The sequence below is a fragment of the Electrona antarctica genome (assembly GCF_951216825.1).
Source record: "Electrona antarctica genome assembly, chromosome: 6".
NCBI lineage: Eukaryota > Metazoa > Chordata > Actinopteri > Myctophiformes > Myctophidae > Electrona > Electrona antarctica.
Window position 1 is genome coordinate 48,561,465 of NC_136811.1, and position 16,322 is coordinate 48,577,786.

The 16,322-nt window shown below is 44.2% G+C and overlaps 1 protein-coding gene across 1 annotated transcript in view; it reads left to right on the plus strand.

The window, feature by feature from the left end:
* adgrb1a (adhesion G protein-coupled receptor B1a) overlaps window positions 1–5,022 on the plus strand; it is a gene marked incomplete at its 5' end in the record, with an annotated part of 86,854 nt that extends 81,832 nt beyond the window's left edge. The window contains 4 exons of the mRNA XM_079503795.1: window positions 1,632–2,281; window positions 3,583–3,618; window positions 3,831–3,989; window positions 4,227–5,022. Coding sequence (XP_079359921.1) covers window positions 1,632–2,281; window positions 3,583–3,618; window positions 3,831–3,989; window positions 4,227–4,421 — 1,040 coding nt within the window. The 3' untranslated portion in view covers window positions 4,422–5,022. The remainder of the gene's footprint in view (window positions 1–1,631; window positions 2,282–3,582; window positions 3,619–3,830; window positions 3,990–4,226) is intronic.
* Between the last annotated feature and the right edge of the window lie 11,300 nt (window positions 5,023–16,322).

Genomic DNA, 16,322 nt, shown 5'->3' on the forward strand with positions numbered 1-16,322 from the left:
TCTGTGCTGAGTGGGCGGCGAGCAGTCGGATGATTGTTTTGTGGCGTGGATCCACCGTTGTCTGATGCTGTTCACCAGCCTGGACAGCGTGTGTGATATGTGCTCTATGAGCCAACAGCGCTTCTGGTGCAAAATGGGGTCACAGTACTGACAGTTGGCTGGCACAGTGTCCGTGAAATAGTCTTCCTTGTGGACTTAACCACTTAAACCCCAGAGTCCCCATTCTGGGTCGAATATTCAGTGAAAATAGCCAATCTACAAGCTGCATTGGCAAAAACAAGAGAGGGCCTTGTGTTTTGTTAACCAGAGCTCTGGCATGCTCTGGTCAACAAAGTACAGTTTTTAATTTAGAGTAGCCAATCATTTTTCCTGCCTCATTTTACTCCTGAATGTAGTCGTTATTCCAATTAATTCCTCCCCACACACACTGCTGCATTGTCACTGCTGTCAGTATCCTACCTACTCACCTGCCAGTGAGGTGCCCCCACTGGGAGGACCTATAGGGCCTATTCCCTCCTCCCAACACTCCCCGCTGACAGGTGCCGCCTAGAGAACTGCGGATGAGCTTTTTTGTCACCCTAATCCGCCCGTACATATTAATGATCCGCCCGTTATCCGACCGCATTAATTAATTAATCCAATTTATATATCCGCAACCACCCGAAATCCGCTGCAGGGATAGCCAATCTACAAGCTCACAACGCGTCGCTGGCTCGCTGCGACGCGTTGTGAGCTTGTAGATCGGCTATTTATAAGTTGTGTCACTCACCACTGCCGACAGTTCACCAAAGTTACGGTTGTATATTCCCATTTCCATGGCAACAAGGCTGCCGTCCGTTCAGTCAGTCACGTTCGCACATCGCAACGAACGTCTTTTCATGTGGCATATATCCAGCCCTCGCTCCCATGCAGTCCCATGGAACGCCAAACTTATATTCTTCCCTTCTGTTTCAGTTAGTTGTAAGTTTCTTTCATACTCTCAGCTGCCTGTTAGCCTAGCAGCTAGCAGCCCACTCGTTGTTGTGGTCCTTCTTAGCCAATATAGGCGTCTAATTTGTGCCTGATGGAAAATATTAAAATACTACTAACGCACGCATGCTGAGATTTTGTGCCTTTTAAAAAATATATTATAAGACTATAGATAGATAATGATATCATTAATTTATTTCCGTTTTAAAAGTTATAAAGCCTATAGATAGATGGCTGCCATTCATTTATTATTTCCAGCATTATTTCACCCGCGGTTTATCCGATATTAATTTATAATATATTGAATTGACCCTAATCCACCCTAAACTGCGGTTCACCCGCGGCAACCGCGGCTAAATCCGCCACCCGCTGGTCTCTATTGCCGCCCCAACCTATAGACCATAGAAACCTTGCCATTACGTTAATGAAATATGCCACCCCGTTGGCCCCCTGCTTTTTCAATGCAAACTGCCAACATGGCCGCCATGTGAATATGGTATATTGGAGTACATGTAATGACCTATACAGTATCACCTTCCCCGCACGGCTTCCCTCCCATGAACACGGGCCAATTGTGTTCGCCTAGACGCTCGACAAAGCCGGATGCACCACTGCACCACCTGAGCGCTAAGTATATAGAGTTTAACACTGTCTTCCCACAGGTACCCTGAAGCGATCCTCTGTCCCGGGGGAGGAGAAGGCTGGGACCCACACCCTCCAGAAGGGCTCCAACTTCAACACCATGCCAGCTAGCATGGCCAAGGTGCACCTTCAGAATGTGAATGACTACAGCAGCCACACCCTGACCCTGCGAAGGGAGAAGGGCGCCGCCAAGGGCATCAGCACCGAGCTGCCGGGGGCCAAGTCCATCTACATCTGTGATGGCGAGCTCTTCAAGCAGCTGGACGGAGACCTGACGCGAGCACCCGGGGAGGGCGCCGGCCCCGATGGGACGGGCTACATCCTCCTGCCCAACAACAACAACACAGGCACTCTGAAGCCCGCCAAGGGCAAAGAGGACCCGGCGGCCAAGTATAACATCAGCATCGAGCAGCAGCTGCCCCAGACCAGGCTCATCCACCTGGCCAACCCCGTCAACGGCGAACCCGTGCCCGGCTTCGGGCTGATGAGCCTGCCTTCCGACCAGGTCAGCGTCTCGTGCTCCGACAGGGACTCGCCGATGCACAACCAGCAGAACCTGTCCAGAGACACCCAGATGACCTGCAGCACGGGCGACGGAGGCGACTCCGGGAACTCTGGCATGATGTCCAAGAGCGAGACGGTCTCCACGCTCTCCATGAGCTCCCTGGAGGTACGATGGAGACCGAGGTGTTAGATACGTTTTCATGCAATCAGGAGAAAGAACTCAGGATGCCAAATAGAAATTGGAAGTGACGAAATGTAAAACATGAGCATACAAAATTGGAATTATACAACAATGATTGATTGATTGATTGAATACTTTATTAACAAGTTGCGAACTTACGCAAGTAATGCTAAAACACAAAAAAGATCCTAGATGTCTTGTTTCCATTCTGGTCCTATGTATGTACAGAAAACTGCTATACTACTAACACTATACTGTAGATACACTATATACTGAAGCTAATGAATGTGTTCTCTCTCCTGATTTGGTGAAATTGGTGTCCCACCTGGGCGTTTATTTTATGTTTACTAAAAAGCTGGAGAGATGGGGAGACCCCTGTTACTGAACACACATAGCAATGATTATTGTCAGAATATAGCTTTAACCTTTTAACAAAAGCTTTCAGTAAAATGTAGATTCTTTCCATTTCCATTTCCACAAAAAGTGGAAATGGAAATAACTTGCATGTTTTTTTTAGAGAGAGAGAAAAACATTATCCTTCTTTTGAATGATAATTAAATCCAATTTCCACAATATAATAGTTCAGCTGGGCAGATGAATCTCCTTCATGGATATATATATATATATATATATATATATATATACACACACACACACACACACACACACACACACACACACACACACACACACACACACACACACACACACACATACACTTTTATTGTTTTATTGGACAGACCACTGGCAAGCTCAGACACACTGCTCAGTGCTCAGTGCACCCACAGCTCAGACACACTGCTCAGTGCTCAGTGCACCCACAGACATCAGCCCGCTGGTATCTCTCTGACCTCAGGGCCAAACATACTCCCACAATGCAGTGCGAGGCGGCAGCTGCCACAGCAACTGAGCTACCTGAAGGTTAGGTTTTCCTACAGTATGTCGCTCGGTGACAGAGAGGACTCAAAGGTTACTCGTCGCAAGCTGTTAGCTGCATGCTCGCCAAGCCTCACTTTCCCCCTGTCTCACCTCTCTACCCCGAGTCCCCTCCCCCTTTTAGCTGATCTGGAGCTGCAGAATGAAACATGAAACGCTCGAGCATTCTGTCTACTCACGAGGCAGGCGATGTAACGATACGTCTTTAAGCATTCTGTCTACTCACGAGGCAGAGCATTCTGTCTACTCACGAGGCATTCTGTCTACTCACGAGGCAGAGCATTCTGTCTACTCACGAGGCAGGCGATGTAACGATACGTCTTTATTCTCCCTCTTTTATGTCCCTCCAGAGACGAAAATCACGCTACGCCGAGCTCGACTTTGAGGTAAATTTAGTCTGTTTTATTCAGCGTGAATTATATAAAATTATTTGTTGGGGGAAAATGGCCGTCTCTAGAGATCTGCATAATCACTCAATTTTCACTGTTTAAGACTGTGACTGAGCATTGGGAATGAGCTGCGCAGGGTACTGGATTGTGAGATCGAAAAACACGCTTAATGCCTCAACGTGTGATCTGTGTTGTTTGTTACCGCGCAGAAGATAATGCACACCCGGAAACGCCACCAGGACATGTTCCAGGACCTGAACAGAAAGATTCACACTGGAGAACAGAAGGACAGAGACTCTCCGCCAGTGGAGGGCAAGGCCAAGAGATGGAGTGTGTCCTCTGCCAGCAGTGACAAGACAAACATGAGTGTAAGGACTCCACTATATCTCATCTGCTCTCGCTATTTCTCTACTTCTCTCTCTCACACCCTCATACACTCTCTCCATTGTTCCTCTTATAGTGTATCACAAAGTGATTGCCTGTTTGATTTTGAAGTGCTGCCATAGAGGAGATTGCATGTTTTTTCTGTCTGCCTAAAAGGAAAAGAAAAGAAAACACGACTAACAGCCCATCATCATTCCCTCCATTCTCTCTCGTCCTCTCAGGACAAGCAGCAGACCCCCAGCAAGAGAGCCTGGGAGGGCATCAGGAAGAACCATTCCCCCCCATCCTGGGTACGCAAGGACCTGGAGACCGTAGCGGCCTCGCCCCTGGAGATGCAGACTGTGGAGTGGGAGAAGGTCAGTGCCACCATCCCTCTGGTGGGCCAGGAGATCATGGACCTGCAGACGGAGGTGTGAGAGACGCCAGCAGGCCTCCCAACCTCCTCCACCCCCCAAAACCACCCGACATTCTGTAAACCCCATGATCTCAGATAAACACGCCGCACACGCCCCACCTCACCGCCCCGCTCTGTATCTCCACATGAGGCTGGACAAAACCCATTCAGAAAGGGGCTCAAGAGGGAAGGAGAACGAGTGTGAGAGAGAAGGAGTGATGAGCAGGCATCAACAGATAAGACAGAAGGTCTAAGATGTTTGCGCCGTGACTTTTCTTTTTTTTATATATATATACATATATATATATTGTTTCGTTTCGTTTGAAACTGGACCTGGAGTTTTGCCTACAAATACACTATGTCCAAGTAACTGAATGCTGGTTCTCCTTATAATATTAAACATATGGTCCTGGATTTCTAATCAGCATACGTGATGGCAAAAAATAGACTTGCTCTGAAACATGGGTATGTGTATCATCACACATCATGGCCATGTAAACACCATAAAGGTAATCATGCAATGTTTACCCATTGTATTAAATGGTCATAATGTGATTATCATGATTATGTCTCTTTTTTATGTTTTTTTTTCTCCCACTGTTGTATTATGGCATCACTGTTCCTCTCTCTCCCTCTCCTGGGTGGATGGTACATTGGTGAGTGGGTTGGTGTGTGGGGGTGGCACTGGACGAGGGAAAGCGGGCGATTATATACCAACCGGGATGCCTAAAGGAATGGAACCTATAGCATACAAGCCCCCAAATATCCGGGTAAACGAGGAGGCAAGACTGCCAAACTGTACCCACGTGCCCCTCCGTGTCCACCGGCCGCCACTCGGCCTCGGCCCACTGTATCGCCACCATCTCTCCTACCCACGCAGGGGCACGCCCACCTTGCATGCCGAGCAGCGGAGGGCAACACAAACAGACCTCTAACTCAGCCACAACGGCTGGTCGTCTGCCTTCCCGACGGCAGACGGACACCGCAGTGACAACAAGTGCAGGCCGAAGGGTCGGCGCGCGCTCTCATTGGCAGACGCCGTCAATGTTGACAACACCGAAGGATAACGGGGCCGCGAGTCTGCGACGCCGCGAGTCTGCGACGCCCTCGGCGAGTGAAGAAAGAGCCACGTTGATGACTATAAAGCTGTTTGAGGGGATCGGTCGCTTGATGTACAAGCAGGCTTGGTACATTGAACCTGAAGGGAATATTTGAAGCTTAAACCACTTAAACCCCATATGGTTGACCGGAGTCCCTCAGGGCTCTATACTAGTCAGTGTATTTTCTGTTTTATGTTTCATCCGTGTTTTGTGGGGAAAGCTTTCGCTTGAAAGTAGCAGATCGACAAGCTCACAGCTTGTCCATCTGTTATTGTCAGCGCAAACTTTTCCCAAATACGGATACTGGGGTTTAAGTGGTTAAACATTAAGGAAGAACAAGGTACTAATGTCTTCGTGTGTGTGTGTGTGTGTGTGTGTGTGTGCGTGCGTGTGCGTGCGTGCGTGCGTGTAAAATAATTACGGTATGTTCAAAAAGGGAATACGAGCGGAGTAAATGAACAGATCTACAGATCTAGTATATATATAAATATATATATATATATGATATGATGAATATATATCCTTGTAAGACATCACAGAGGTGGGGTCTCTGTCGTAGCCACAGTGCGGTGATGGTTGCACACACAGAAAGCACAAGGCTCCGTTGGAGTCCTGTTGTACAGCATCATTATTCTTTCCAACAGAGTTCTACAGAATGGATTTTAGCCTATAAATATCTTTCTTACCGTGCTTGGGGATAATTGTTATCATAATATCATTATAAATATGAACATGGTTATTCGGATTGAACCCCCTCGGACCCCACGCCCCCCCCCATCCTTTCAGGGTACTGGAGTATACGAGTGTTCTGTATCGCAATGTAACTGTGTGTGTGTGTGTGTGTGTGTGTGTGTGTGTGTGTGTGTGTGTGTGTGTGTGTGTGTGTGTGTGTGTGTGTGTGTGTGTGTGTGTGTGTGTGTGTGTGTGTGTGTGTGTGTGTGTGTGTGCGTGCGTGTTTTTGATATCACCAAAATTGTCACCCCCTCGGATCTGTACTTGTCTGAAACTCCTGAGGTCCCCCCCCCGTCCCCCCCAAAAAAAAGAAAAATAAACATGCACATGTTCAGCCCCAGTTCCAAGTCCCTCCACCCCCCACCCCGCTTTTTATTTCACTGGGGTCACCTCTTTGTTAATGTACAGTTTTCAGAGCACAAAATGAATGTGTCATATTTCTAATAAAAAAAGTATATCTATATAATAAAACTGTCACTAGTCCTGATATTTACATATTATGTACTGTATCTTTCCTCAGCGCACACAATTCTCAATGTCTTGAACTGAATTATATAGAAACTGTACAAAAATGATGAATGTGACATGGCTGCCAGTGGACTTGTTTTTGTCTTTGCGGGTGCATAGAGATGAGTATGTGTGTTGTGTGTGTGTGTGTGTGTGTGTGTGTGTGTGTGTGTGTGTGTGTGTGTGTGTGTGTGTGTGTGTGTGTGTGTGTGTGTGTGTGCGTGTGTGTGTGTGTGTGTGTGTGTGAGTATATGCATGTGTTTGAACGGTACATATATGCATATGTGGGCCTGTGTATGCATGCATGCGTGCATGCATAATACATGTGCTTTGTGTGTGTTTGTGTGCACTTATTGCACTGGCATTTGGGGACCAAGGAGAGATTAGAAGTAGGGAGGAAGTGTGCTTGTAATGGCCTAAGGATTATTTATGGATCGGGATGGAAAACCAATCTGGACAGCAAGACGGTCCGAGTCTGCTATTAAAGATTTAACCGATAGTAAATACGCAAATTAATGTCATTGCTGTTATTACCATATTTCAAGAACACATCATCGGCAGAGACGCAGAGAGCTCAGCATGCGGGAGCAATACCGGTCCAGCATAAATTGAGTGCATTACTTCATATGAACATGAAGCTCCTACATAGCATTACCCGCATTATGCCTATTTTTGCTATAATTTATTCATCAGCTTATTCACAATGGACCCCATTTAGAAATGTGAAGTGAATGGATAAAATGTGCACGGTCAAATGTCGTGCGGCACATTTATTGTCTGGTATTGTTCAATTTGCTACAGAGACCGCGTTATTCCATTTATGAATGTGCAACATTATTGAATACAATCAATAGTCATAAACAAAATAATTAGAATGTGGGGAAAAATAGAAATGTTTTGACTATAGTAATTATTAATTTGGCTCTATAATGTTGCCAAGATAACAAATGTCTTTATCTTGTGACAGCTAGTCCATGCACTAAAAACAGGAATTAAATGCATTTAGTTTAATAAACACAGACACAAATGGAAAAAGCGTTAATAAATCACATCAGTCAAGCTAAAGGGTGGCTTTACACAGTATGCATTTATCCATTTGTAACCAAATGGACCCTTATGATGTTAAGGGTGCAATTGTTTACACTCCTTGAGGTAAATTAACACGGGTCAACAAATAAGCTTGGATCAGAACTGAGGAAGGCAACCTGGGCCAAAACATTTTTATTTTATTATTTTATTTTATTCTGTGAACTCTGACCAGTACCACAGAGAATCTAGACAAAACTTGAAACCCATAGCTTTTTATTTTCAGCAGCCCTTAATTAAATGAAATTAAAATGATTGCAATTATTTGCACAACAGCATCAACCACTTGAACCCTCGAGCGTCCCTATTTTGGGCAAGTGAGCAAAACTAGCAGATCCAAAGGCTCACAACGCTTTGATAACTTTAGGCCATTTTTTGTGTAGTGTGGGAAAAGTAGCCTGGTTTCCAGCCTGCATTCCGTAATTTGTTTTGTCACTTCGCTAGTCAGTCTAGTCTAGTCAAACTTTTCCATTGCATCTTATGAGAGGTGGGGTACTTGTGCTGCCGGCCTGCGCGCGCATGCTGGTGCTTATCAGTGTGACGTCGTCTGATAAGGCGTCTATGCACACTGCGTAGCTACTGTTGCCCTGGCTGCAACGTTGTATCATTCACTAAACTCACCCCACACAGCCGTCAGTTTTTTGTACTACTGAATCTGACATAGTGGACGACTAATTATAGTGTTTACTTTTTACTTTTTTTAGGTTTTACTCTCGAGTCTCATTTTTGTTTTCAACAGTGATAAAGCATGGACAGAGTGGCGAAACAGGTTGGAAACCAGGCTAGGGAAAAAGGAGGGCGCCAAGGATAAAGCCCTGGGGGACCCGCCTGGTCATCAAAGTATCTATGGCTTTAAACTGTTTCTTCATCCTGGTTGAGTTGAGTTTCCCCCACTTGGTTTGTTTGGGAAGGAGTGAATGCTCCAATCAACCACACCTAGTGCCTGCACAAGGTGGTCCCAAGCCGCTTGACGCGGTTCATTTCTTGTTCAACACCTTTTGAGCCTATCACACTTCTTTCAAAATCTTTTTATTTTGGTTTTATAACAGTAGTGTCAAGTCACGCTAGGTTCATAGAAATAAATAAATAAATAAAATATCAGATTTTAGTGTCAGTGACTGAGGTAAACAAACGTACTGTATAAATCACAGAGATCGTGGGCAGACATAATGAAAAGACTATGTTATTGTGCAAAACATGCCCCTTCAAGACAAAATAAAAACATTTTCTCCAAGCCTATCACACTTCTAATGACACTGCTGTCATGGCAAACTGTAGTGGAAAAAAGCATCAATGTATTACAACCTTGTTTATTTTTTATTTGATTTTTTATAGCAATAAATAGTCCTGAGTAGTCCTGACAGACTGGGACTATACGGACGACCAGCCTGCTTTCCGATCACGTGGCACAAGCTCAGGGTGGGGTGGAGTCAGAGTGTGGAGAAAGATCTTAACGTGAGGAAGGCACTTGCATGGAGGGCCCTGAACGGCATGGCCAGTGTATGGAAATCCAACCTCCCCCATCAAATCAAACTCAGCTTCTTCTATGCAACGGAAATACTGGACCCTGAAACCAACCCTGCAGAAGTCTCAGAACATTGCGTGCAGTATTTAACATCAGCAAGAGTACACATATGTTACCAACAAGAATCTCTATAGATTCCAGATGTATGGAGAACCGAGATGACTGGAAGCGACGATGGAGCGCTCGTCTGAGGACGACCTAGAGAGTGCAATAAATAGCACATCGGTATTTTAAAGCTTTTAAAGCAGATCTGCTATTTTTGTCTCCACCAGGCCGAAGGCATGGGGAGAGAGTATGTTTTGCAATCCGTCCGTGTGTCCGTCCGTCCGTGTGTGTGTCCGTCCGTCCTTCCTTCCGTCCGTCTGTGTACAGCTAATCTCCGGCACCGTTAACCCGGTCGATGCCAAACTTTGCACACACACTCCCTGGATGCCAACGATGAACCTCTGCCCCGCATTTTCCAGAACGGCCTGTTATAGCGCCACCATGAGGCAGCTTTTCACATGTTTTACCTAAAACTGCACCGATCTGCGTGAAACATTGCATGCACACTCCCTAGAGGCCAAGGACAAACCTTTGACCTGCATTTTCCGCATCTGCCTTTTATAGCGCCACCAGGAGGCCGACTTTTGTAAAACACATTTTTTGATATTACTCCTCCAGATTCTGTCCAAAAATCTCACAAATCGTTACACAGTATCTCTATGGGCATGTGCTCAAGTCGGATGTGTCCGATATTTCATATTCCATCCTAATTGGCTATAATTGGCTTTCACAGTTTGCAAGATTGCCCCGTTTTGAACAAAAGCCTCAAATCATGAACGCAGCATGCATTTTACGTGAAATCTTTCACACATTTTCTTACTGGGCTGAGGAATATATCCCACCCTTTTCACATTGGCCTGTTATAGCGCCACCAACAGGTTGAGTTTTGCTAAACACATTTTTGGAACAAAATGCCTCAAATCATCCAATTGCCATCAAAGGCAAACATGTTTATATTACTCCTAAACATTTTGCCAAACATCTCACACAGTCCTATCCTCCTGGTGGAGACCTGTGCCCAGAAGGGCACTTTTTCTAGTCTGTATTTGAAGTGTATACAGTACACTGACACCACGCTAGACAGGAACGCCCAAAAACGTCACATCCGGTTTTAGCCTGGGGTAAGAATTTTCTATGGCTGCCAATGCAACTTGGTCCAATCCTTAATCACATACGGACAAACATCTATGACGATGCTATCTAACTTGCGGAGGTAGCGTGCCTTGTCCACGGGCAACAGATCTTTCAACGTATGGCATTGCAAATACGTTTGATAATCGCTACTCTGCTCAATATTGTTTTGAAAATGCCGCAAATTGCATTGCAGTGAACGAGCGCAAATCACAACTTCCCCCGGTTGTGGGCGGAGTCACAGTTTGAGGCGCTGTTTATGCGCCGTGGTGTCAGTGTATAGGGCTTAAGTGGATAAAAAAAACATGCTGGTCAAATTGGACTGTTCACAACTACTCATTTGGTGTGGTTCAAATGCAGTGTTATGATGGTCTGGGCCAAATATTGTATCTGGACCAATTACAGGACATTTTAGGCTGTGGGTAATATGAATATTGCAAATGGAAGGAAAACCTACAATGTTCCATTTTATCTATATGACAAAGTGGAATAATGGGCCATGCCCGCGGGTGTACTTGGCACCAGGATGAGATAAAGTGCCTCCCGGTAATACGTGCCAACTGTTACATAAGGGAGCTGTTGGAGAAAAACCATAAAAGTATGGAAAGCAGCCCTACGGTCTATATGGAAAACAATAGAGATTTGCAAAAATACCACAATTGTTTTGGTCTGGACTAGGGTCCACAAGGCGTGTCAACATGTCAAAATGATCAGGAACAGGGGGTGCAATTCTTGTATGCAAAGTATGAAACTGCATATGGCCCCAGTGTCCCCCAAGTCCCAGGCAGGCTCCTAGCCTTTGGAAGTAGTTAAATGAGATATTTTATTAATAAAGTTGCTAATTTCTGCAGCGCACCAGGACTTTTGGGTTACATATGCAACGCCCATTAGTGTAAATTAATGTAGTGTAGTGTCCCGGGGTGTGCATTTGACAAGGACGGGACTTCCCAGAATGCCTCTGGACGCACACACTTTAGTGTAGTTTTATTACGTTTTTATTTGCGATAGGAATGCAATGGGGTGAATTTATGTGTTAATATCTTTCATGAGTTACGTTCAGTTGTCAGTTGTATGTGGTTTTGGCTACTATACCACAACTGATAGAGATTACTACAGGGAACACCCCCCTTTTTTACAAATAAAAAGAGTGTTCCTATCAAAAGGAATTTGTCATTACTATTTCCTCACAGTTAAAAGCACATGGTGTCAGAAGTGGAATGACCAAGCTGCTGGATGAGATCAAGGAATAAATCAATGCTGCCTTCCAGTATCTTGACTATGGCGTGGCATTGTGAAATCCATGATCTCGACCGCGGTCGAAAAATGATGATGATGATCTTGACTTGGCCAGCATCTCGCCGGGTGACAATAGAATAGAGGATGTCACCTGCCCTCTCCTCCTGACTATAAGGCGGTATCAGTGTATCTTACAAGCAGCGATGACCCGGCGTTGGGAAATACATACTGACCCCTCGAGCTCTACACTACAGACAACTCCATCCAAGCATCCTAACAACTAAAGGCGGATTCCTCCATCAGCTCCTCCTTGATCAGCTATTTTCAAATAGTCAAAGTAGGGCTGAAGTGGGTAGTGTATGTCTTGTATAATCTAAATCTACAAATAGAAGTATAATTAACATTTTTAAATAATTGCAGTGGAGTAAAAGTACAACATATGCAATAGATGTAAAGTATAGGGCTAAATTGAAAAATTAATTAAATTGAAAAATAATTAAAAAGTAAAAAATACCTACACAAGTAAGTACAGTATACTACTTGAGTAAATTAGTAAATGTACTTTCCACCACTGATTACTGCCAGCTGAATGCAGTGAACCACAAAGACTCATTCATATCCACTGCTGGAACTAACTATAGGGGGAGGCTGGATTACATTCTTCAGCTGTGATACACTGCCAGACACATGATCATCTGACCTGAAGTGCTGAAGCATATTATTTTCATGATATTTAATATGGTTAATTCATAATGTGCCTTTTCCCCTTCCTAGAAATGTATAGTGGAGACACGGCAGGATTATCCATCGAGTTTAGGGGAGTTTATGTGCCTATGGCCCTGCTTTATGGCTGTGGAATAATAATATTTAATGTAATATTTAATTTAATTTAATTATTGTTTTTATTTTTACAAAGTATACCTACAATGGTTCGGCATTGTAGGCCATTGGTTCCCAAAGTGGGGTCCGGGGACCCCCAGGGGTCCTTGAGGGAGTTCCAGGGGGTCCCCAGCTAAATTATATTTGAAACCAACATTTGGTTCCATTTGTACACTCTCAGAGTTAAATTAACATTGATTTTACAATATAAATTGCGTCTCAGAGATAGAAATGCCATTAAATGGGGTAGACTAATGCATGTCAAACTGGGGGGTCCTTGAAATTAAAATGGTTGAGAATCACTGCTAGAGCCGTGAAAACCTTCTCTTATGGGGGTCCCTCCTGGCATATCTTTTCAAATGAGGGTCCGCAAATTCATGTGAATTTAAGGGTCCTATGAAAACGTGTATCAAAAATACCAATTTAGAGTAAAGTAGCCAAAACAGGCGTAGGCTATAGCCTATTGTGTAGGCTATTAATAGGTCTACATGAATACAAATAGCAAATAAGCAATGTCCGAATTCATATATCTTTTTTCATTGCATTATAATCTGAGGAGTCACATGCTGTTTGTGATTGATTAATTGATTGAATAGGCCTACTTTAACATTTTTGAAACCCTAGAGCACTATAATATGTGGCTTGTTTCCAACCATTGGGCTCCTGCGCATTCAATTAATCGAAGTACAATCAGATCATATAGGCTACAGCCTATGACTACAGCAGATGTGGCGCTCGAGCGGTCGCTCCGACCTCGCGTCACCCACTCACCAGACTTTACGCGCCGACCTTCAAACCCACAGCTGCGCATTTATCAGTCTTTATAATGGCCTCAAATACAAGGAAGCCATAATGAAAGAAAAAGAAAATAAACAAACCTTTTCATTTATAACATATTTATAGAACACTGTAGAGTGTAGACTATGGAGACAAAAATCGTCTTAGTTCGATGCGTATGTTGTTAAGTATGGAAGTCTTTTCGGCGAGCGACACTGTCGTAGGCTACCGAGTTATTAATACTTTTCTGCGCAGCGTAGGCGTGCTATAAATTAATTAGGCTAGCTAGCCTATATGAATATACAATATCTGAGCCTGAGGTTTCAGACGCTGTGAAACGCAAATTAACTTTGAGTAGCCTGACACTACAAGGAAGAACACACAAGGTAAGATACTGAACCTTTACATGTCATTTCTATGCTGGTTTTACTCATACTCATACCAAGGTGAAGGACGGTGGACGTGTACACACAGCAGGTGTTGTTACCAACAATAATAGCCTATAGGCCTACTGAATGATTAACAATATCAGCTACCCCTTAACTCTGACCATCTCCACAAATAAATGTGGTCCTATTTGTACACTCTCAGAGTTACAGAAATGGAAGATTGGAAGGGTCCATTTGGTTCCATTTGTAGCCTACACTCTCAGAGTTATAGGTTAGGCCCAGAGTAGGCCTACAGTATACCTGTGTATAAGAGTCCATTTGGTTCATATTTGTATACATGGAAGGAGGCCTTATTGGCCCTGCACCCACTGTCGAGGTGCGTGTAAATAAGTATGCTCGTATTTATATACACTCTCAGAGTTATAGACATGGAAGGGTCCATTTGGTTCCGTTTGTACACTCTCAGAGATATACAGATCTGTAAGGGTCCATTTGGTTCTATTTGTACACTCTCAGAGATACAGATCTGTAAGGGTCCATTTGGTTCTATTTGTACACTCTCAGAGATACAGATCTGTAAGGGTCCATTTGGTTCTACGTTGTGCATTCACTCAGAGTTGCAGACCGGAAGGGTCCATTCAGAACCCCCTCATGGAACACCGAGGGTCCCTGGACCCCACTTTGAGAACCTGGGCTGTTCTAGGCTACTTGTTATTAAAACTGCTGCCATGTGAAAGGTTTATTACACATCTGTTCTTCTAGTGACACAGTTCTAAGGATTGTGCATTTGTTTTGGCACAGTCTGGCTGTGCCTTTTTGTGCCTTTTTGACGCATATATTTAATAGCATATAGACATTATGGTGATGCCTTAACCCATTTTGACCTGAGATCTGATTCTAAAAATGTCTTCTACATCCTGACAGTTTTCTGAAAAAGCTATGTTTCTATGTCAGTGGTTCTTCGATTTTTCAAAAATAGCAGACCTACAAGCTTGTAGCGCGCCACTCGTTGGCGCGCTATGAGCTTGTAGATCTGCTATTTTTCAATAGCTAAAGCATAACATAATGCTAACACCAAAAGGGGTTCCCGCCCAACAGAAATTAGACAGAAAAGACCATTATTGCATCAAAAGTACACAAGTGAACAACAAACTACTATAAAAACTGGTCAAACAAAACGCCTACATTCCAAGTGCTTATCAATATGATTATTTTGGGGGGTCACAGCCTGGAAAGGTTGAGAATCACTACAGGTTTATCAGACAGACATACTATGGGCCAATTTCTACACTTTAGAGGGTGAGATTCTACGGCACAGTGCAGTGGCTTCGACAGAACCAGTGATGCGGCATGAGTCAAAGTCCTGACCACGGGCCTGTGACATCATTACAGGCATCCATACACATTAAGCTCCCATGGTAAATTAGACCATCAACAGGCATTAGCATCCAATTATGTCTCATTATACACACAGGGCTGGCAACGGCTATTAATGGAGTGGGGGGGGGGTTTCAGTGACATTTACTGACACTTGTCGTTGCCGATGACCCCACGACCTTGTGCCTCTTCTTGACATGGAGGCTTATGAACCAGTGCTTGAGGACAAGCCAGGGTTTGAATCCCTACAGAGACCCTTTAAATTAAACCCATTCAATCCGGGAAGGCATCGCTTCAGATTTTAGCTAGAGTTGTCTTCGTTCAGCCTAGTGTCAATTGGATGTTTTGGTTCTCGGGTCAGAGTATCGGGGCGGGTTCCGAGTACGAGTACTTGAGGGTGGTATCGGCCCGAGTACCTGATACCAGTATCGGTATCAGAACAACTCTAATTTTAGCTAGAATATACCGTATATAGCGAATTATAAAGACCTTTTTAATACTAAAAAAACATTGGCCAAATTGTCAAATATATAAGAAGGAGGCCAAAAAAATAGACAATCTACAAGCTCACAATGTCTCACGCTGTGAGCTTGTAGAATATTTATTTATGTGAAAGTCAAACAAAAACAAATGCTTCAATTCCTACGTACATTCCAAGTCGGGGGGGGGGGGGGGGGGCGGGGGGGGTCACGGCCTGAAAATGTTGAGAACCACGTGATCTACAGTATGAAAATTGCACGTTCCATCCATGGTCTTAATCCAAAATATTACGTTTTGTGCAACATGCATTTAAGTGTTGAGTGTTGAGTTCACCCCATGTGTCACAATTTTGCCGCTTAGCAGGTGCTGATCCTATCCAAAGCCACTTCAGATGATGCCATGTCACTTGTCAGCAAACGACAAGCTAATTGGTCACTTAAGTGGAGTGCAAGAAAACAATTTTAGTGTTTCAAAGAAAACAGTACAGGTAAACATCACATCTAGCATGTATCTGTGGGTCTGCTTGACATTTCTTCCAGTTAAGGGGGTGTTGTTCATTGCCATGTTGCAGAAATGCTGCGTCAGGGAGGGCCTATGCCGGGTCTCTGCTCTGTGTAAAGTGGCTTGTATTGTAAATACATTTTTAAATAATACAACAT